The following is a 23,359-nucleotide window of genomic DNA, read 5'->3' as shown; positions in this document are numbered from 1 at the left end:
GTTACTCTCTCAGGTGGGCGTTAGCATATCATAATCTCTTGGACCAATAGTGCACATTTTCCGCATTCAACTTATATGACCTACATTATAAAATACCAGTAAAATCAAGCCCCGACTTATTCGCAGAACTCAAATGCAAGTATATACGGTAATCTGCATGATTTCTGTGTATGTCTTAGGAGAGTGTTAGACAGTGTACAGCAGACACATAAATATAATTATCAGGTCAATTTATCATTACTGTACTCAGATGACATTGCAAATGGGACTATTGTTCCTGCAGTTTTCCAATACTGTTAACATATATAGAGTTGGAGAGATTATATCACAGAGACAGATGTAAGGAACTGAAAATCACAAAGATTTTCTGGTGACTGGATTTCCTCTGATTGGATGATACTCTCCTTCCTGCAGAATTTATGGATTTGAGTCATCTTTTATCTTATAATGCATAGATAACTTATACATGGTGGTCTCTATTTCGATTCAGTAATGGATGAACCCATAACAGAGGGATCTTTGTATTTACACCACACTATGGTACAGTGCCCCCAAAACACACACCCTACTGTTCTTTTATTTCCCTTCTGTGTAAAGGTACGGCATCCTTTTGGGGAATAGTAATTGTCTGGTATTCCAAGAACATGCTAATTATTGGTATAAATAATTTATTTGTTTACCTGGAGAGAACAATGAGATTGCCTGCATCAGAACATACTCCGCATCATGCAGATTCAGGTTGCGTAGTGTGTAGTGAAACTTCAATAATGGGTCCAGAAGATGAGACTGGAATCCAGCTGAACACAAAGAGAGAGAAGTACGTTACTGTGAATGTAACTTGGCAGACATCATCCTATTGTATGTAGTCCTACAAGCTCCAAAAATGATCTAAGACAATGCTTTTTACTACACTTAACAAAGTTTATAGATTTACAAATATAGCTGACGGTGAGCACACAGCACATGCTTCCATACACAAATCTCTACTGTGCACAGATCATAATTTACAGTATGACCGTAAGATTCCAGCCTTCTAAAAATTCCAAAGAATTATTAACTTCTACAGGAGGTGGAGCTTTTAGCCTCCTTGATGTACCACTGGTATGAAGATTTAAATCCATGCTGAAGTCTCACTACTTTAGTATTGTAAACTGCGTTTAACACCATAAATAACCATTGTGTGAGACAAATTCAAATATTCCGAAACACAACAGCTTATAACTTCCTTTAGTCACAAATAATCTAGAACATGAAACAAAGGAAAATTAAGAAGTGGTAGACATCCCCATGAATTCTAACAGGACATGACACAAAATACAGAAAATGTATCCACCCATTTACCAAATTCACTCAATCTAATTCTTCATCAGCCAGCGTTTATGGTGCATTTCAAGTACTATGGTAGGTGTTACAAATGAAATTATTTATGAATTTACAAACTAATACAGATATTACATTATAAACAGCAAGAAACAATAAAAAACAGTCATTACCAAACAGGTAAGGATCTCAGATGAGGACTGAAAATGTAGTTGAAAGTGGGAAGTCTTCATTTGTATTTAAATATCCACCCTAAAGTAGACTCTCAAATGAACAATGGCCACTGCAACATTAAATATCTGCTAAGACCAGCCACGCAATCTGGTCCAAATGCTGACTTTTCATTACTTACCAAAGGCAGCATCATGAATGTCGTACTGAAGTGGTCCACATTCCCAGAATCCTGTGTCCTTATTAAACACAGTGTTGAAGCGTATTTGACAGATTTCAAAAGCAGCTCCTTTAAGCAGTGCAATCTGGTCCTCAATGAAGAGATTTCTTAAGACACAAAAGAAAAAATGAAAAGTTAAATTAGTTTCATTGCAATTATGAGTATTCTAATACTTTAACAGGTGACTGGATAAAGACATCATACAAGCAGTCTCTATTGGAAATATGGAGTTTAAAGGAATACACTCAAAAATGATGTTTCTGTTTTATGTGTTGCTTTACCGGCTGAAAAAAATAATAATGTCATGTTTTGTTGCAGAATAGAGATAAAGTTTCTGATGTAAAACAGGCTTATGGTGACCAAAGCTGAACAACAGCACACAATATCAAAAGTCCATTAAAGAAATCTCATATTGCTTGTTTTGTATAATCCACATGTCAAGTCATCTAATCGTATGCACATGTACTTTTACTAAAATATTGTTAAATAAACCACTTTTGAAAAACACTCTCATGAACATAAACAGAACACAAGCATTTAAACTGAAGATCCAACTCCTCATCTCATTCATCGGTCAGAAGTCCCGCCCAGTGGCAGTTCATCCATTGGCTAGCATTGCGCATCATGTGATGTCAACCAAGTCCATGCACTGGAAGACATGTAAAACTAAGGATTAAAAATGAAAGGACACCAAGTGAAAACTATCAAGAATATGTCTCATATCCATGGTGTTTCAACAAGCAGAAGATCATTCCACCCGTCCAGTTTCAAAGACTGCCATTAAATAATCATGAGTAGTTCCGGTTATGGCTCAGCACTCTAAATATAAATGAAAGACCTGGGCCATGTCTGCATTTCAAAATCTCGTTCAAGTCTGAGTGGGTTTGCTTTCACAGAAATATTTTGTGGATGTGTTTTATTGAACATTAATTTACTAAAAATTAATTAAAAATGAGAGCGGAGTGGTGGCTCTGAGGCTAGGGATCTGCACTGGCAATTGGAAGGTTGCCGGTTCGAATCCTGTAAATGCCAATAGGGACTCTGCTCTGTTGGGCCCTTCAGCAAGGCCCTTAACTTGCAATTGCTGAGCGCTTTGAGTAGTGAGAAAAGCACTACATAAATGCAAAGAATTAATTTACTAAAAATACATGCATTTGGGATGTTGTGACCATATAATTAGATGACTCAAACTACAGTTGGGCGATATGGATTAAAAACCATATATACAATATACATCTCGATATTTTTTCTTCCCATAAAGTAATAACAAAAAGACAGTTCTGAGTTAAAGCCACATGTGTCAAATGTCACACAGGCACTTTTATTAACATACAGCTGTAGATGTACATGAGAAATGGCTCAAAATAATCTAGCAGCATATATTAAATAATAATGCTCCTTGAATAAAATAATGTTCTTTTCCTGCATAACAAAAGACTCACAGCTGTGCAATTAAGAAAATGTAAACAATAAAGATACAGAGCAAAAATAACAAAAGGCTGGCTTGCTCTTTAAAAAGTGGGTTTCCACTGAAGTAGAGAGTTCTTTCTTTCCAAAGTGCTTCCTCCTGTGTGCAGTCCTGTCCAAATATCTAAGACTCTGTGCAAATATCAAAACATGTAACAACTAACAAAACGAAACAAGTGACAACTTTCTTACACAGAGAAATGGTAGGGTGATACGGGCATCATCCACACCATCTCCTGTAACACACAAAATAAAAACTTTTAAAATCACATTCATACAGATCACTCAAATGCAAATTATCATCCATCTGTGTTTAGTAGGGATGTAGAAGAGTTACCTACGTGTGTAACCTGTGTTGTGAAATTTGTAACCTACATATGATTTTAGTTAAACCATTTTGGTAAAATCACCAGCAAATGAGTGAAACAGGTGTATATTTTTAGACCTTTTCAATCTCAAACACTTCTGAATGTAAAATGCATCCCTGTCTCTTCTTAAGCAGAGTGGTGGCTTTGGTGGTAAGGATTTGCTGGTGGTCACTGGGTTGAATTCCGCTACTGCCAGAACACTTTTTTGGGTACTTGAGCAAGACCCTTAACCGCAATTGCTTTGTCCTGGGTATGACGTTAACCTGCATCCAACCCTGCGGGCGGCCCTCCAACTTGCAAGGAAAACTTTCATGCAGCTCCAAAACGGAGTTGAGTGGTGCAGAGGCATCACCCGTTGTGCATCATGTGTGACGAGTGCGGCCAGGCACTATACACAGCACACACTCCCCTTACCTTTCCTGTCTCTTCTCAGCTGTGGCTCTCATTCAGTGTCACACTGAATCCTCAGTCTAACACACACACACACACATACTCATATAGGGCTGATTGTTACATAAACTAAATTTAAATTTCATAAGTGGTAGCTATATAAGCTTAAAAATTTTAAATAGATAATCTTGTGGTCAATAGGCATTTTTAGCTCTGTAAGTGGTTCTATAAAACATTTTACTTAACTCTTTCAGGGCAGGCAGAGGACAAAAAAAAGCTACAAATTACCATTACGTTATAGGCAGACCCTCTTTGCTTGAAGGACTTTTTAGACTTGTTGACTTGATATCGATTCCCTGCGTGTGTGTGAGTAGCATTGAGTAAACAACGTCTAGAATGCCATTGACAACTGGGCGAGAGAGGGAAGCAAATATGCAAAGAAAAATACTCAGTGGATGACATTTTGCATATATTTTATTATTTTGAATTGGACTGTGACTTGTTGGACTGTGATTTGGTGCAAGTGAACTGTAGATCGAGATCTGAAATGAAAGTGAGGTACTGGCATCAGCTGATCATGGTATTCTCCCATCATTTAGCTCTAATTCAGCAACAAGACCACCTGAGCATTTTTCCAGTCGGTATGCAGATGAGATCATTCCTACCTACACAGGCAGCACATTTGCGGTCCTGGAGAAACATGTTGAGGAGCTGGCATCAGAAACTCTTACTTCAAGGTCATTTTTGAAAGTGTGATGGCTCAATATTTCATGAGTGATAACAAAAAGAGATTACTGAAGTGCGTAAGCTAGCAGCATTATGTCTTTACAAAACACAAATCCAACAGTTCACCAAATAGGCCGTCAATGTTGTTACTGTATACTTATGCTCCTGATTGAGATGTTCATTTTTCAGGGAAAATATGTACAGTATATTACAGACATATAAAAATGTCAGTTTTTAATAACTTAAGTGAATTTAACTTAAGTTCTTCATAAACTACTTCCCCACGTGGGGAACCTCAACCCCAAGGTTTGGAAACGCTGAATTAATGAGCTCATGATGAATCAAAACAGAGGAGCTAGGGGGTTCAATTTAACAAACTGAATTATTCACACCCCTCATGAAAAGGAGTTAAAACACTGATGTGTAAAATGAACCACACATGTAATGAGTAATATTTTAGGCTCTAACAAATGTATATACCTAATATTTTTAAATTTGTTTAAAAAAAAAAAATTCTTTAGTAACACAATTTAATTTGTTACATTGAAAACATAACTTTCAAAAATATTGGCACTCCAATGATTAATATTTAGTGAAGCCTCCCCTAGCAAAAGTGACAGCACAGAGCCTCTTTCTGTAACGTTAGCTAGGCTAGAGAACGCTTGTAGAGGGATATTGGACCACTCCTCCATGCCAAGCATTTCCAATCGTTTAATATTCTTATTGACTGTCTGCATCAATTAACAGTTGGGCTCATCTCTGGAGACTGATGGCCATCAGAAAAGTTTGATTTCAAAGTTCAGCATGCATCCTCTCTTAATCAGGCATCAATATAGCGCTTAAACCGGCTAACACTTTGTGGACAGCCCTTGTTAATGCCAAAAGCAGGAAATCTGCATCAGAGGCATGAAACGAATTATAAAGTATACCACGTAATGCGTGCCCAGCGGTATACATGGAACAAAAATCTGAAACACTTGCAAGACGCACACAAGAACATCTCAACACTGTCAGAAGGAAGGACCCACAGTCTCTGATATACGCACACAGAAGTACAACCGAACACACGTTTAACTGGGACACAGTTCAAGTAAGAGTTAGGGCCAATACTAAAATTGCCAGAGAGCTGGCTGGATCATGGCTATCAAACGAAAATACCATTAACAGACACTTGAACGTGAATGCAGCATATGCAGGCTTAAACAGAAGGACATCCACATCTATAATAATAAAAGGCAAAGCCCTCACTGACTGACTCACTCACTGACTGACTGACTGACTGACTCATCACTAATTCTCCAACTTCCCGTGTAGGTGGAAGGCTGAAATTTGGCAGGCTCATTCCTTACAGCTTACTTACAAAAGTTAGGCAGGTTTCATTTCGAAATTCAAAGCGTAATGGTCATAACTGGAACATATTTTTTGTCCATACACTGTAATGGAGGAGGCGGAGTCACGTATCGCGTCATCACGCCTCCTACTTAATCACGTGAACTAAAAAAAAAGGAAGAGATTTACAGCACGAGTCACACGCGGGAACGAAGGTAAATGACGTTAATTTTTGACTGTCTTTTAATACTGTGTAAGCATACATATTAACACATGTGCAATTAAACGTGTGCATTTACGGGGTGATTTCTCAGGCTTAAAAGCTCACCTTTTATCAAACGCGGGAACAAAGGTAACTGACGTTGTTCACTGTCTTTTAATACTGTGTAACCATACATATTAACACATGTGCAATTAAACGTGTGCATTTACGGGGTGATTTCTCAGGCTTAAAAGCTCGCCTTTTACTGAAAAGGTAAATGCAAAACTATTTTCAATCAGTTTATTGAAACGCTCCCGTTAAGGATTGCAATAACATATTCGCGAGATAAAAGAACGAAGTAGGGGGAAATGGAGGAAGAGCCGGAAACAGCGAAGAGCAAAAAATTAATTAAACAATTGAGAACGGAGCGAGTGAAGCATACAAGCATGTTCATAAGGGAAACAAAGCACGGTGTAAAACGTAAGTTTAAATTAAGTTTATAGAAACGCTCCCGCTGCGGATTGCAATAACATATTCGCGAGATAAAAGTTTAATGAGAAGACACGAGGTATAAACGAACCACACGCCGTGGCGCAACGTTAAGGGCAACAGTTTCAACCATTCTATGATCTGCTTCTCGCAACTGAAACACGGCACATGGCGGATGTTAGCCGACTTGCTGACCGCAACGTTAGGGGCTTCAACTATGGCGCTGACGCCACATCTCAGTGCCAACACTTTGCAGACTGTACTTAAAAGACACGCCCTCCTCACTGGACAGTTAAAAAGACCAATCAAACTAACGATGACATCAAGTATTACCCAATCAAAAGTAGGAAAGGAGGCATCTTCATAAAATGCGTGTGGGATGATTTGCATGACACGCTGCTTTAAAAAAAAAAATGATAAAAAAAATACGGGATAAATCCCGTCCAGTATTGATTCAAAACGGGACGCGCAATTTCATTCTCAAACGCGGCACGATTCCGTATTTTAAAGGACGGGTGGCAACCCTACAGTGCCAGGTAACCACCCATACAATCAGATTGTGATTCAGACTAGGAATGCAATGAATGTAATTACCTCGATCTACATACAAGGCGAAAGTCTTGCAACATTCAAAGATGATGGTTTGGGATAATTAGTACTTATTAAGTACACCATGGCACATAAAAGAGGTTATGAAGCCTTGAACCGAAAAAAGCAAGATCTCAGAGATCGTAAAAAAAAAAAAAGGAGGTAATGTCGTTTTACTCGCTGTACATTTTAGTCAAACATTACCAGTTATTCCACGAGGGAGACCAGCAGATGAACTCAACGCGTGTTTAAAATCCATGCTTCTCCCACGCTCGGTTATATGTCGCGTGTTCTCGGGTAGGTACACCAAAAAATGTATACATTTAAGCATGTAATGGGCAAACAAAAAATGAGGTATACCCGAAGGCACTGCAGTAGTACTCAATGTAACTTTACTTCTTAAATGTTAATGTTTTACTGTTTAATAATTTATACGCTTCTTATATATTGTTCAAATTTATCAAAATACCAGTGACAGCACAATGCACGATAACATGGAGTGAATACACCATACGCATCTGCCCACGGCCGCCCTGGTGTGCGCAGATAGGAGTTGATTCTAAAATAAAATAAACATAAAAAGAGTAATACAATCATCACCCATAAAGCGGATAGCAGACGTGACATATTATATGTGTACCAGATTTCAAGTCAATAGGTGAAACGGTTTGCAAGCTACAGGTGATTTAAAATCCTGGACAGACCAACGAAAAGCCACGGTAGCAAATTATAGAAGAACATTTTACTGTTTAATAATTTATATTTATATGAAATGTGCTTCTTATATATTACTTCATATTCTCATATGATAATGATGTTAATGTTGTTTATATTGATTTCTATGTTATTGTAAGTGCATCTATGTGTGTATATGTATGTATGTATGTGTATATATATATATATATATATATATATATATATATATATATATATATATATATATATATATATATATATATATATATATATATATAAAAAAATATATATATAAAAAATATATGTGTATATGTATATATAATATATCTGTATATGTGTGTATATGTGTATATGTATATATATATATGACAGCAACAATCATAACAATGACAACACAATTACATTGACAATCATGTTACGTTATTTTTAAAATGTTTCCTTTACTTTTTCATAACCTCTTTAACACACTACTTCTCCGCTGCGAAGCGCGGGTATTTTGCTAGTATTAAATAAGACTTTATGACCAACACCCTTCGAACCCCTACCTTATTAATCTACCCCCCCCCCCTTACCTCCACACTCCCTCCTCATTTGCTATACATTGCCTTTGATTCATTAATGTCTAAACATTTTCCTCTGATGATGACACCTGGCTGGTTGTTGAAAGCTTAGGAATAAAAAATTATTTTAAGATATGTAACTCATATTGTAGATTTCTAGCTACAAATATGCAAACCATGTCACTGACCTTCGCTTATACTGTATATACACAAACACGCACACATAGACAGACAGACAGACAGAGAGAGAGAGAGAGAGCAGTGTACCAAGGTGAAATGGCCACACAAAATACAAACTTCTTATAAAAACATATTTTGTTGCTTTTTTATTGCGTCACTGTTTTTAATGTTTATTCAAATGTTGTTTTCACAACCAAATAAATACTTACTTTCCAGATAATAAAAGTGAGCTTGACAGAGTAAATCAGACATACACTACTGTGCAAAAGTCAGCCAACCAAAAGAAACATTTTTGAAGCTTATTTTTAAATTGAATGCTAACCAAAATATAGAACACTCTACTTCCCTTAAAACAGTGATCGTTTAAAGGAAGCAATCACTCCAAATTATCCACGTGTGTGTTAGACTGACCAGCATTCACTGCACTAAAATCAGCTAACAAAATCTCTTGTCAATGCTTGTGAAACAGATGCACATTTCCACTGGCAGGTAAAGCCTTTTTTGGAGTGAAAGGGTTAAATCACACAGTACAGATTTGAATCAACCTCGATACTCTTCAGAGAAAACAGGCCTGATGTCTTGAATGCTTATAATAAAAATTCCTCTTTAACAAAATCACTACTGACATTCCCATTGTGTGGATGGTTGGAATTACAGTGAACTCCTTTATTCAATCTCGTACAACAGCATATTGGAAAATCAAGGTATTAGCAGAGGTGGCCAGTATTGCAGACGACGCAAAACACTGCTGGGAGGCACAAAGACCGAGGAATCTGAAGCGTTCTATAGTCAGTATTTCATTCTAAAAAGAATTCCAGACACCAAAATCGGCTTTGATTTATCCTCACTGACAGATTCTATTTACAACTGGCTTGTTTATGAAATGATACCTCTCTAGTCTCGGATTTAAGTTATAAATGATTGCAAAATTAGGAAAAAAATGATAAAAGTTAATAGAGGCTCCATTAATGAAACCCCTAAAACTGATATTAACCAAGAATAAATAAAACTCACCGAAATTCTGAAAGTGATTTGGCAAAATATATTATTTGTTGAATCATGTACGTTGACAAATCTGCCACATGTGGTAGCATGGAGAAATGCAAGTTTTCAGAGCCGTCACTAGTGTTTGGTTGCCCATTATTGACTGTATGGGGTTGCTCTTGTGAGGAAATTCGATTTATAGGCTGCAATAGAAAATTGAGAACATACATTACTTACAATTGTTACATTTTAATAGCTGTAAAGTTCCATAACAATTTTTTTAAATTTGTTTAAAAACAATTTCAGGATTTTAATGGGAGCAGATATTAAAATATATATTATTTGTTTGCAGGAGATGGCAAAAACTGTATAGTAGTTATCTGATGAATTCAAACCACTAAACCCTTCAAGTCTAAGAATCCTACTTCCACAATGATGAAGGAGATGGAAGAAAAAAGAATTACAGTACAAATAAAAAAAACAGAGAATCTGCTGTTCATGAATTAGAGAACGATGTGCAGCTTTTTTCAAAATGATTTTTAAGGCTCTCCCAAAATGCTAAACACAATTTCAGCCTTTGGTCTGCAAACATTACCAAAAAAAAAAGTAAAACAAAATCAGGTATCGTGGATACATTTGTGTGATCAACTTGTGGAGACTTTTCACATGCAGTCAGTCAGTTAATGAATCAAACATCAGATCTTCTTTAACATTTGTGCATGGCTGATTTCGGTGTGGTTGGAGAGTGGTTCTCCAACAGCATTTAATGGCAAAAAACAGCATGATGTGTGGTGAACAGGTAGAAAACTCCTTTCAAAATAAACTAACTGCCTGGCAACATAAAAACAACATATTTTTAAAAATACTGATTTTTTTTTCAATTTACTATTTAAAATTCAAGTTGGACACTACTGATACTTTCATTGACTTATCAGTAACTCTAACTCTGCTGGATACAATAATAATATTAATGTCTAAAATTGTTGTACCTCATTCTGCAGTGACGGTGGATGGGGTCTATGTACAAAACATATACAACTTAGGGATAAGTGATTTTAAATTTTTCTGCATCTTTGAAAATGATCTTCATAAAGGGTTTGCACCTTGTTTGCACTCTGTAATCAGATAAAACTGCTGGAAATGAAACACCTTTTTTATTCACATTAACAACACACTTTACTAATTTCTCTAATGTAATAACGCCTTGGCAGGTTGCTTTCAGCCACATGGCTATTTTATCACAGGGTGACAGCTGATGCACTGTGTGAAATAAGCTCAGCTGTGCTAATGGAAGCTGCAGGTCACAACAATGACACTACCTTGAGACAGACCAATGCACACATGTGGTCCAAAATTCAAACAGATTGTGTCCTGCTTTCAAGCACAATGTCACACTTTGATGCCATGGCATTTTTAAAGGGTGTTCACAAATTATGCTAATGCATTTTACCTCTTCAAATAAGTTTATGGGACTTCAACAAAGCATTCATTACACATCAGAAACAAGCTGTATAATGTGTACATTAACATGAAGCTCACAGGATTTCCACTCTTAACATGCAGACTGCTGAATTTCTAACTGGCCACTGGTAGATGGAGTGCAGACTCCTGTTTGCAACACATTTTAATAATGTAGCTTAACAATATTGATACAATTTACATTCTGGTACTTTTCTGCACAGTTTCAGATGACATTATATGTTGTACTATGTGTGCAAGTGGACAAACTCAGCACTGAAATTACACCGCCTCGCTTTTTAGTACTGTATATAGAAAGACAAACTAATGAAATTTTAAATGCTGATAATACAGAATGGAGTTTTCTCCCTTACCCGGAACTGCTTGAAGTGCTTAAACGAAATGTCAAACGTCTTTTGCTGAGCCTCCAATAACTCCTCAATGATAGTTTCCTGTTTCTGAGTCAAGTTCTCCTCAACAGAAGGTGCTGGTAGGCGCCGTCTCTTTTTTTTCTGGATTAGTTCTCGTCTCTGTTCTACAGCTTCATCAGACATAATTACTAGAAACAGGAAAAGAAAATGATCTTACTGCCTACTGATTTAGATTTTCAATTAGATAAGTATTAACACTATTGTGTAAAATAAATTGCAAGAAGCACATAATTCTGACAAACATTACACTAGCAAAGCACAGCATATACACACAACATTAATGGGTATTAAACAGTTTTTTGTTGTTGAAATCTAAAAAGACTGTTTAACATAAAAGGTAACAATAAAATTGAAAAAGCCAATCATTACCGGTTTAAAGATGATTAAACACTAGAACCTTTTTTAAAATTTCCCTGGACTGATCTCTTTATTTGCGAAATTTATCACAAGTAATTTCCTGTACAGGCAGCAATCTTAATCTTAGCAATTCTAAATCTTTTTAAACACCAGTAAAAAGAATCGCACCATTACACCATTCCTAGGGCCGGTTTATACTTCTCGCTCAGAATGCGTACCTGCACCCATCATGGCTGCCATGCATTCCCAGTGTTCATTTGACGCATCCTCCAAGAACATCCTCAGAAACGAATGCAACATGTGCGTGAGTTGCAGTACCAGCAAAAAGTCGGGGGCGCAGTGTGATCAAGATCAAGAAACATGATGTCAGAGTCTCTGTTTACTATGTATATGTCATCCTACAGGATCGATGTGCATGCTTCGATGTTTGATAAATGGTTCGATGTGGTGAAGCTGGCATACAAACTCATTCATGGTGCTTTTATATTCAAGCATTGCACATTCCTCAACATAACGACACGATACATTTTAAAATTCTCACATACCATCTTCTGTGCCGTCTTTTTTTTTTTTGCGCCCTCACAACAGCATTAGAATGTATGGCACTGTATTTGAGCCACAGAGAAAAAAAAAAATTAGGGACACAGTGAAAATGTCTATTTTGTGATTAAAGTGGAAATTTTGGCTTTAATCTCGAAATGTCCACTTTAATCGCATAGTTTATTTTATTATTAAAGTAGACCATTGTGAAAATTATCATAAAATTGACTCAGTTGTTAATCGCTACATGCTTCTGGAGCTTCCTCCTGACCTGACAGCAGTGGCAAGCAGCAATAGATTGCTACACAGAACACATTACATTTACAATATTCCAGCTCTCTGCACATTTAGAATCCTTAGATTTATATTTGATATCACTTTCATGATAAAATGCATGAAAGTATGTATATTACACTTTACAGATAAAACATTAACTTCATTTAAATAATGAAAACTGTTAAACACATCGCTGCTGTTCCCTGCCTGGAGTTTTCATGTTTTCCTGGTGGGTTTCCACTGTGTGCTCCGGTTTCCTTCCAAGGACATGCAGGTTAGGGAATTTGGTGACACAAAAATGACACTAGTGTATGTGTGTGCCTGTATTCACCTTGCGATGAGCTGATGCCTTGGGATTGTTTCTGGGATTTCTGGGATTTGGGATTGATGCCAAGGATTGTTTCTGCCTCATGCCTGATGCTTGCTAGAATGGGTGCATCCCTGGATTGATGGATGTAAACATCCATCCTTTTCAGAGATATTGTGGCAAGGTGTCCTTGGAATTTAATGGATGTTTCAGGCAATTCACAACACAGCAAAGCTGAGCGTTTTCTCACCGTGATTATATCATGCACTGCCACCTAGTGGAATCTTCCAGATTTATGTAAAGTACACGCACAAGTATAAACAGTACAATACTTGTGTAGCAGTAGCGTCTGCAGGCGCACATCGCGTGAAGTATACACCCGGCCTTGACCATACCCAGTGCTGGTGCCACTATTAAGGCAACTTGGGCAAGTTGCAGATCAAGGTGGGGCGGAGGAGACAGGGATTGAGGAATCCAGCCGCACAGATTATCTACCAAGCAGTCAGTTGGTCCGGAGTGCTATTTTTATAGACAATTTTTGTTTGCTTTCTAAAGTGATCTATATTTGTGTATATTTATAAACTGATAATTACAAAATAAGAAAGTAAAATAAAACAAAATGAGACAGAGTGAGAAAGGTATACATTCCCACTTCATACTTCAGATGTCGCAGCTAACTTTCGCTGCACCCACAAAACATTTTAAGGACTGTCAGGGGAAGCTCAGTTTTTTGACACACAAACAACTGTATGTGTCAGAGTATTGTGGCTTGACTGATACATTTATACACCGAAATTTACAAATTGTTGTATATTGTGTCAAGTTAACAGTAATTCAATTTTGTTTTATTCTCCGACTTTCTTTACAATAAAACAAAGGGAGCAATAATAAGCTTGGCCTGGGGCACAAAATAACCTAACACCGTCACTAGGTATATCATGCTCCACGCCTAACTACTCTTACGCAATCAGTCACCTATTCATATACTCGTTCACACAGCTCAGGGACACAACGATGGCGGCATACTCACATGCTCATATTTACTTACGCCAGGCAAATTTAGAAACATCAGCCAACCAAATGCACATCTTTGGCATGTTAGAGGAAAATCCAAGCTGACATAATAACAATGCAAGCCGCAGAAAGTAGCTGGACAGAGATCAGAACTCAGCAGAGTGGAGATGGCATACATTCAAAATGGCTCATTCATACTTTAATATTTTGCAAAGAATGGATCACAGAAACTCATTTTTGACTTTGTCTTATCTGCCTCAATTTTAATATATATATAAACTGAACCATCCAGCAAGAAAGGGATGGTCTCAAGTCCACCACTAGGCTACATGTGATTCTTGACATCTCCTAGATAAACATGTTGGTAGGGTGGAAGAAGAGAAGCAATGATGGTCAAAACACATACACAACTTATTTATCGAGAATGGTAGGACAAAGGTGCTGTGTTTGCAGCTATAACTTTGAAGAGGATAGTGGACAGCAAGCAAAATAAAAGACCCAAGCGAATGAAATAAATGATTTAAAGCAAACTGCCAATTTATATTTATAAATCAATCTGAAAGTGCTCTAACAGACTGAAGGGAAGACATCTTGATTTAGCAGTGAAAGAATGGGCATGCACAAAATCTTAACTAAGATGGTTACATTGCTTTCCTTTTTTACTTTTATTTTTAACCAGAAGACAGCATGGCTTCTACTCTAACATATATTACACAATAATAAGTTGATAAAGAAGTTTGTGGTTTACGAACACACTGTATTATGGTGCTTGGAGGCTGCTTAACAGCAAGTTCTATAACTGATGTAAAGGTTTCATTTTCGGTTTCATGTAATTAATATCACAACTGATTGCTGTTTTAGATATTCTTGATAATGCAATGCTCCTCAATAATGGACTTATAAATAAAATAATTAATAAAAAGGCCAGATACTATAAAAGTTTTAAGTAGACTAAAAGAAAATACATAGAGACTTTCAAAGAGTGTCAACATTTATGGTTTATTAAGAGCAGATACGGGTCATAAAATGAATGGCTTATCAAAGACAACAAGCTACACATGTTTCACTTCCAACAACCAACTTCAGTTATGTGAAAAGTTTGAAGTTTGTATCTCCAAAACTCTAAAGAGCAACAGCAGTTAAAGTGGGCTGCAGACACACAAGAAAAATGAAAGAACCCAATGGTTTTTTTAAAATAAAATCAGTTGGAGGAAGATGAAGGCAAAGAGGAGTCCTGAGAAAAGTTGAAGGAGATGATGCCCGGGGTGCCAAAAGGGGTCATGACTTTAATGGGCGGCAATGTGAATGAGCATTTTGGAGGCAGTGCTGATAGCTATGAGGGAATCCGTGGGACTTCAGCTTTGGTACCTGGACTGTTGTGGTTGGGAGGATTGTAGAGTTTGGTGATGGGATGGAAATGGCTGTATGCAACACAATGTTGAAGAAAGGGAAAAACATGTTGTTGATATATGAATCTGGTGGTATAGGGAGCATGACTGAATATTTGTTGGTGAGGAAAGTTAAGTATTACAATATCTCTTGGCTGCAAAAGATCTTGTAGTCAGAGCCATTAAGAAAACAGAGAGGAAGCACAAGTTAAAGGAGAAGAGTGTAAGAAGTAACTTTATTGAAACACTGGTAGCAAGACTGAACGTTAAAAATTCAGAATTATTATGTGGGAATATGAAGTAAGATGCGACAAAGAATGTCTTCTTGAAAACAATAGCATTCTGCAAACAGAAAAAAGGCAGATGCAAGGAAACATGATAATGGAATGCTAAGCTAGAGATGGTAAATGAAGAAAAATGGAGATGCTATAAGAAGTGGAAAAAAAACAAATACAGACACTGACAGGACAATTTGTAAGGAAGTAAAAAGAAGTGTAAGAAAAGGAGTTGAGTAGGGGCAAAAAGCTAGCAGACAGGAATCAGCAAGTGAGCTGCACAATGAGGAAGAAAAGAGGAATGTGTATGGCAAATGATGGGAGTGGCAGGTGTGAATTACTTGGAAAACTGATAAACGAAATATTGTGACTGGAGGTGATGAGATTAAGGGCAAGAAAAGGAACTATATGCAAAGGTTGCTGAAAGATGATAATGGATGTTATAATGATGTTTGTTCTGAGGCAATAGGAAGACCAAGCTGTATGTTACTGACAGACAAAGTTTATAAAAGCGCTGAAAAAGATAAAGATAGGCAAAGCTGAATGGTTGACAGACCTGTGCAATTTGACTGTGTGAGAACGGATACGCCTTCCTTATAGTGGGCATCTGTGCCACTATTTAGTTCATTGTTAAGAGGTGGTAATTTCTTCCTGTAAAATATCAGTTACCTCAAAATTACTGAAGACCAGAAAGGACTGATTAGAACAATGACGGCAGGGAAAATATTTTGTCCCAAGATACTCTTGGATCAAACATGCAAAGGGATGAGATTTGACAAGAAGAATAAATCATTTCTTGAAATGTTTATAACATATTGTTGTTTCATATGCTGTGATGTATGGTAGATATGAAAACGGCACTTACATTCTTTCCGCATTCCAATATCCAGGCATTTTTTTAGCCGGCATGCTTGGCACTGTCGCCTGTTGTTTTTGGTAATGATGCACGAGTTCTGAAAAGGACAACTCAACTGGCTGGTACGTTTCATGGCACGTCTACAAAAAAAACAAAGAAAGAAAAAAAAAACTACCTACACACACACCCACACTCACACGCACACACACACACACACACACACACACACACACACAGAGGAAATACATTATTCCCACCTAAGAAAAATTTAAATAAGCAATAGAAAAACCCAACTGCTGACACAGAATAGTTCATCCTAAAGTTTGTCTAGGTGATAAACACTGGTTAACAATTTCTGCCAATATTCGTTTAATTTCCTTTTCTGCAAAAAAGACAAGGTATTTCAAGCAATCCATAAAAATGTAAATGCTTCTGAAACAATTCAGTTTTAAGGTTGATGGAAGTGCAGTTTTTCCAAATAAATAAATGGTGTTATTTAAACCAGGGGTCCCCAACTCCAGTCCTGGAGGGCCGCAGTGGCTGCAGGTTTTCATTCTAACCCTTTCCTTAATTAGTGACCTGTTTTTGCTGCTAATTAACTTCTTTTGAATTCATTTTAATTGACTTGCTCTTTTAAGATTTGTTCCCCTGAATTTCTTCATTGTTCCTCTTGCACTGCTTCTTTTCTATTGCTTAAATGGCACCAAAACAGAAATGAAATGTGAAATGAGCGAGCCAACAGAAGACCAACTAAGTCAGAGCCTGACTCGTTAATTAAACTCATTCTTTAATTTCATGGCTTGTTGCTGCTCTCATTGCGCAATAGCATACATTTATGAAATTGTTAATTTTCCCTTTTCTAAGAGCACTGCTAAAATGTTTTGGGGACCTGAGAAGATCAACATTCCTGAGACCTTCATCTTTCTTTATTTTCAGATATTGTATGATGGACACAGTTTGCTGGTCATGTTTTGGCTCATTTTGTATCACATTATTATTTGGCAGCTAATCAAGGATAAAGAAACAATTAAGGGGTCTGAGTCTTTAAGAGCAAGTCAATTAAAATTGATTAAGGAGAAGTTAATTACCAGCAAAAACAGGTCACTAATCAAGGAAAGGGTTAGAATGAAAACATGCAGCCACTGTGGTCCTCCAGGAGTTGGGGACCTCTGGTTTAAACAACTGGGATGCATTTGCAATTGTCAGTAAAGTTTGAATTTTTATGAAAGTTTGAATAATACACCCAGCATGCCCTTAGGCTAATCTTACTATGTGCCCAAACCACCTCAACAGGCTCTTCTCAGACTCGGAGGTCCTAGATTATTTAGCTCTTTATCCTGTCACAGAGAGTGAACCCATTAACTGAGTATGGAGACATGTGAAGACAGACTGATGAGTAAAAGAGTGCTTTCACTTACACAGTGCTTGACGTCAAGGTCAAGATTGCCTCAGCTGATTAAATCCAGAGCCATGGTTATTTCCTGGAAGAGTGGTGTGCACTTTAGAGGTGTAGATTGTTGTGCCAAACATGTCACACATGTGATTGCAGACCATTCCAGGTCTGAACATCACCATTGTCCAAACTGGACATATTTCAAGCAGGTGGCGAAGAGACAAGCTGCAACACTGACAGAGTCCTTTGGCCACTTCCAACAGACTTTCAACGGAGTATGAAAACCCAATTTCAAGAGTCTGCCCGTGACTGTTGATAAATAGCACTGTTTAAAAAAATATTCTAAAACATGCAGGCAGTAAGCCCTCTGTTGGGTAAGCCTGCAAATTGCATGGTTTCAAGACCATTCCCACCATTAGCTTACTGTGAGCAGAGTAAGCTGCTAATTTGATTAGGACTGCAGCTGCATACACACTTGTGAACAACTCCTACATGTAAATAAACAAGCAATCTCAAGTGATTTAAAATCATAAAAATAATAATAATGTGCACTAATACCACATGGGAACAGCAAGTTTTGTACTACAGACCAAATGGCTTCAACAAAGTTGCTTGCGTATCCAGTTCAGTTGGACGGTGAACTGAAGCCAAAAGCCACCATAAAGATGGGGTGCTGGTTTCATTGCAAGACATACACAAATCAGAGTCGGGGTCAATTCATGAATGAACTCATCTTTTTCAGTTCAAGCAAGGAAAAGGAATTGGAATTGACATTTAAAAAAAAAATTACATGAGGTAGAATTGGAATTTCATGAAGCTGAATTAATTTCAATGCAGATCTGTAGAATTCTTTGTTACTGTATGCATTTTTCCTTAGCATATACATGAGATTAGTTATATAAGTATATTGCAAAATAAAATGTGTTTCATTCAAATAGTAAGATTAAGATGTAAAGAAAGGTAAAGGAAATGAAATAAAATTGAGAACTTGAAATTATTACAATTTGTAAATATACTGCTTAAAAGAGCAAAAGGATAACTTTTTTTAATAAATGAAAGCTACTAAATAAGGTCTAAATTTGTATTACCAACTTGTGATATATGATGCCTAAAACCATAAAATACAATAATGAGTTATTTTCACAGATACTGTACATTAATGTTCTTTCATGATGAAAGATAGTTTTATTTTTTGTTGCAGCAAATCCACATTGTGTCGTTTAATTTCACATCACTCAGGTCTCTTAGATCTCTCAAAATCTTGCCAGCAACATTGAAAATCCATTCAATGGCAGGAGGCAGGAATGACAAGGTATAGGCTTGCAATATGGGACAAATAAGGGCACAGTTTCTGGTTGTTTTCCAGTAGGGGATCACACTCTTGAGTATGGCATCATAGGCGAAGGTAATTTAGGGTGGCAGCCAACCACTCCATAACCTCAGACTTAGCCAGGCATTTTTTGACTAAAGAGTTTACATCTTGTCCATTTCTTGGTCTCATGGTTGCCACATTATGGCTAAGACCTTTGACAAATAGTAATTTGCATTTACAACTTCATCAGCCTGGCATCAACCCATTGCTTCCTCAAAAAGCTAGAGTTTCACGGAGGTCTTTAATTATCTTGATCTCAATTACTGTGAACCGAGTGGGAGCCTGCAGCTCTGACAATACACGTGACGGTATCAGAAGAAATTACCTTAGCAATTTCATCTGGCTGTTGCATTTAGTTGCACTTGTAGCTTTACATGTCCTTCAAGGATTTCCACTGCCCTTGCTCAAATGTGGCAAAACAATGCAAGCTTCTATACTTTTGCCATCACAATTATCTTGGGTAACATAAGAAGTCAAGCAAAATCGCACCGTTTGCTAGCCGACAAGCTTTCAAAGCATTCAGGCCCCTTCTTTAGGCTAAGGGTAAGATGTTGCTCTTGCCTGAAGAAGGGGCCTGAGTTGCCTCAAAAAGCTTGCATATTGTAACCTTTTTAGTTTGCAAATAAGGTGTCATTTTGCTTGACTTCTCATTGCATCCATAATGGCTAACAGGATACAACACTAGGGTGTACTTGGGTAACATTTAATAACATAATAATACATTATGCTTGAATGTATTTGACATGTTTGTATTTTATGTGATTCATAATATTTGATGCATAATATTTAACAAATTACCGCAGCAGCAGAATATAGTGCAATTTATTGGAATTACATTATGTTTCCTTTCAATCTAATCTAATCTAATTCCATTCCAATTCTTTTCCTTTTGAGCTACTTGTAATTCCAACTTCAATGCACATTCCAGGAAGTGGATTGGTATTGACCATGCATTCCCAATTCAATTCATGAATGACCACAACTCTGACACAAATACAATAACAAAACATATAAAAATAAAACTCACTGAATATTAAGCCATTTCTCCTAATATCATCAACCCGTGGTTGAAGTTGCCTCTTGCTTTATGGACAATGCGGAAACTTAAATGTTTGTTTGGGTTTTCAATTGGTGCACTCAAGTAGAGTATATCAGATACTATACCATGTGACTCTGCCCCTGGTATTATAACTAGACAACATTTTAGTGTTGGATTCTACATCCAGATTAACAGAAGGTGGGAAACTGGAGTTCTGTGCATGTGCTTCAAGGCTGTGTAAACTGCCAAGTTTGGGCTGAATTTGAGTATTTAGTGAGCAAAAAATTATAATTATTATGAGGACGGACTATTCCTGCCATCAACCAAATGTTCAGCTTTTGAACAATTAGTTTTGAAATCCATACCAGATCACTGTCTGTATGGAGCTGACATGTTCGCTTTGTGTCTACATGGGGGTCCGGGTGACACCGGGTGACCACCCCAACCCCCACCCACATTAAGCCATTGCCCTGACCTGTTCAAATTAAAAGTGTGTGTGTGCCTTGCAATCAAAGGGTTTCTAATTGAGGGTTGGCTCCTGCCTTGCACTCAGTGCTGCATGGGAAGCAGTGACCCAGAGATTGGATTAGACTGATTATATAATAAATGGATGTACAGTAATCCCTCGCTACTTCGCGGTTCACTTTTCGCGGATTCACGACTTCGGGGATTTTATATGTAAGCATATCTAAATATTTAACGTGGATTTTTCGCTGCTTCCCGGGTTTCTGCAGACAATGTGTCTTTTTACTTCTGGTATTTGCCTCCTCAGTTGGTTTGCCCAGTTGATTTCATACAAGAGATGCTATTGGCGGATGGCTGAGAAGCTACCCAATCAGAGCACGCAGTTAAGTTCCTGTGTGCTGCTGATTGGCTCAGCGACGGAGTGCTGCATTAACCAGGAAGTCTCATCTCACTCATTCAACATTAACGTGCTCTTGCTACTTCATTCAGGGGATTATCACCTTCAATCGTCATCATTTTTACTGTGCAGCATATTCATCACCATCATCACGTCATATATAGCTACGTGTACTTCGCTATACAGTAAATGTAAACTTATCTACCGATTTCTTATTGCTTAGCAGTTGTCCCTGTTATTAATAGAGTAAAGGGTGGGTTGTAAACAATACAGGGAGGGTTTAAAAACGTCCAAATACACGTTATATAATTAAATAAATATGGTGTCCCTACTTCGCGGAAATTCAGTTATCGCGGTCGGCCTTGGAACCTATCTCCCGCGATAAGTGAGGGATTACTGTACAAAACATAAGTGATATTAGTTTAAGCATTATTTGCTTATTAGCATGATAAAGTTATACCTTAGTTTTTACCTCCTACACATTCCCACTCTAAATAAACAGCAAACTACTAATTCTGTCAACAGCAAATGCGGTCTACTACTCATATATGTCCATCTCACCTGAAGAAACCCTTGCAGCCCTCACAGGTCAGTGCATTGAAGTGGTAACCATTGGCTTTATCGCCACAGACACGACATACTTTAGGCTCATTGTCTTCACTTTCCTCATCCTCTTCATCTTCTGTCATACAGCTCTGTCCCACTTCCTCCACAAAATTCTCCTCTGTGGGGTCTTGCATGTTCCTCTTTGCCAGTTCAGAATAACCACCCACAGATGCGTCTTCACTTGTCATCCCTGCAGACTGGAAAAAACTTGTTGTTTAGCCAGGATATCAATTCAGGCATGGTGCTCAAATGATAAACCTATATCTAACTACATTAAAATAGCTACATCATTCCCAAAGACCCTCAGGCCTAACCTGTGATAACTAACAATGAATTTCTATGAAATTGGTATGCTATTTTGCCAAGAGAAATTCTAAAAAGGATCTTTAATAAAAATCTGAGGTTGGCTACATTTTGTGATCCTTCTAAATTAATTAAAAAATAAGTACTGATTAAATAAATATTCTGCCCCTTACAATTGATATGCGGTGACAGTACCCACTAAATCACTAGAGATTATGTATTGTTTTGACCCTTTGCTTCAATTTCCATTGATCCGCTTCTACCACATATTTACAGTATACATTCACTATTTTGTTTCAGGCCACTCCGAGGTGTATTCTTTTTTTGGATTCACTGTTCTAGTAGAACACAGCTATTCCCTCAAAACTGTAGAAGATTTTCCTCCAGAATTCCTTTTGCCCTCACCTTCACCTCGATACCATGATGCAGGCACCATGTTGACCTGGAGGAGTGATTTTGTCAGAATACTGTGCTGTATCACTCCAGTGTTTAGTGATTAGGACAAAAAGGTAAATTTTTTTCCCCCATCTCACAATGGACATTTCTTGCACTTGTTCTTCAGTTTGTCTTTATTTTTCCCTCAACAATGGTATTAGTTTTATCACTAAACCCAGCTTTTTACACACTCATTCATTACCTTGGGCATTCTCTCTTCTAAACCTGGCTGAAATGGACTTAAACAAGGCGGCATGTATGACCACATTGTAGCTTTATACGTGAAGCTTGCAGTAACACTAAATTTGTGGCAAAATAACTTTATGGTACATAAATAAGTTGTATTTTGAAGTTAAGAGTGTACATTTTTATTTGAATTGGTTGATTTATATACATTCTTATTTATATATGTACACTTATGCATATAAGCAAAAACAAAATTTTCTATATGTTCAGGCACTGTAAGTGATATTTCATTATAAACTATTCTACACTGTTACAATCTAGTTTGGCTGTAGCATCCATACTCCTTGAGTCATTAGTCATGACTGGGGTGAACCTGCCAATGAGGACACAGAAACTAAACCAATAAGAGGATGTGCAAAAGTGTTTCAGTGCTTTTAGTCCACACCAGTGCCAAACAGTGCAGTGCTCCTTCCATTATGTTAAATAAAGAAATAATTCCAATAAAAACAGGTGTTTACGTGCAAGTTAAAAATGGCAATAAACAAAGAGATTCTTAAAGCCAAGGTTACAT

General features: G+C 37.3%; 1 protein-coding gene across 5 annotated transcripts in view; it reads right to left on the bottom strand.

The window, feature by feature from the left end:
- The window catches only part of nr1i2 (nuclear receptor subfamily 1, group I, member 2), a 245,482-nt gene that overhangs the window by 15,455 nt on the left and 206,668 nt on the right, over positions 1–23,359 (bottom strand). For all 5 annotated transcript variants that reach the window (XM_028800769.2, XM_028800767.2, XM_028800770.2 and 2 more), the window contains 6 exons: positions 21,820–22,061; positions 16,602–16,732; positions 11,523–11,707; positions 9,721–9,893; positions 1,673–1,818; positions 681–797 (listed from right to left, as the gene is read on the bottom strand). In XM_028800769.2, coding sequence (XP_028656602.2) covers positions 681–797; positions 1,673–1,818; positions 9,721–9,893; positions 11,523–11,707; positions 16,602–16,732; positions 21,820–22,052 — 985 coding nt within the window. In that variant the 5' untranslated portion in view covers positions 22,053–22,061. The remainder of the gene's footprint in view (positions 1–680; positions 798–1,672; positions 1,819–9,720; positions 9,894–11,522; positions 11,708–16,601; positions 16,733–21,819; positions 22,062–23,359) is intronic.

The sequence above is a fragment of the Erpetoichthys calabaricus genome, chromosome 4 (genome assembly GCF_900747795.2).
Source record: "Erpetoichthys calabaricus chromosome 4, fErpCal1.3, whole genome shotgun sequence".
NCBI classification, from domain to species: domain Eukaryota; kingdom Metazoa; phylum Chordata; class Cladistia; order Polypteriformes; family Polypteridae; genus Erpetoichthys; species Erpetoichthys calabaricus.
The sequence above is the reverse complement of the archived record's forward strand: the minus strand, read 5'-3'. Positions and strand labels throughout refer to the sequence as shown.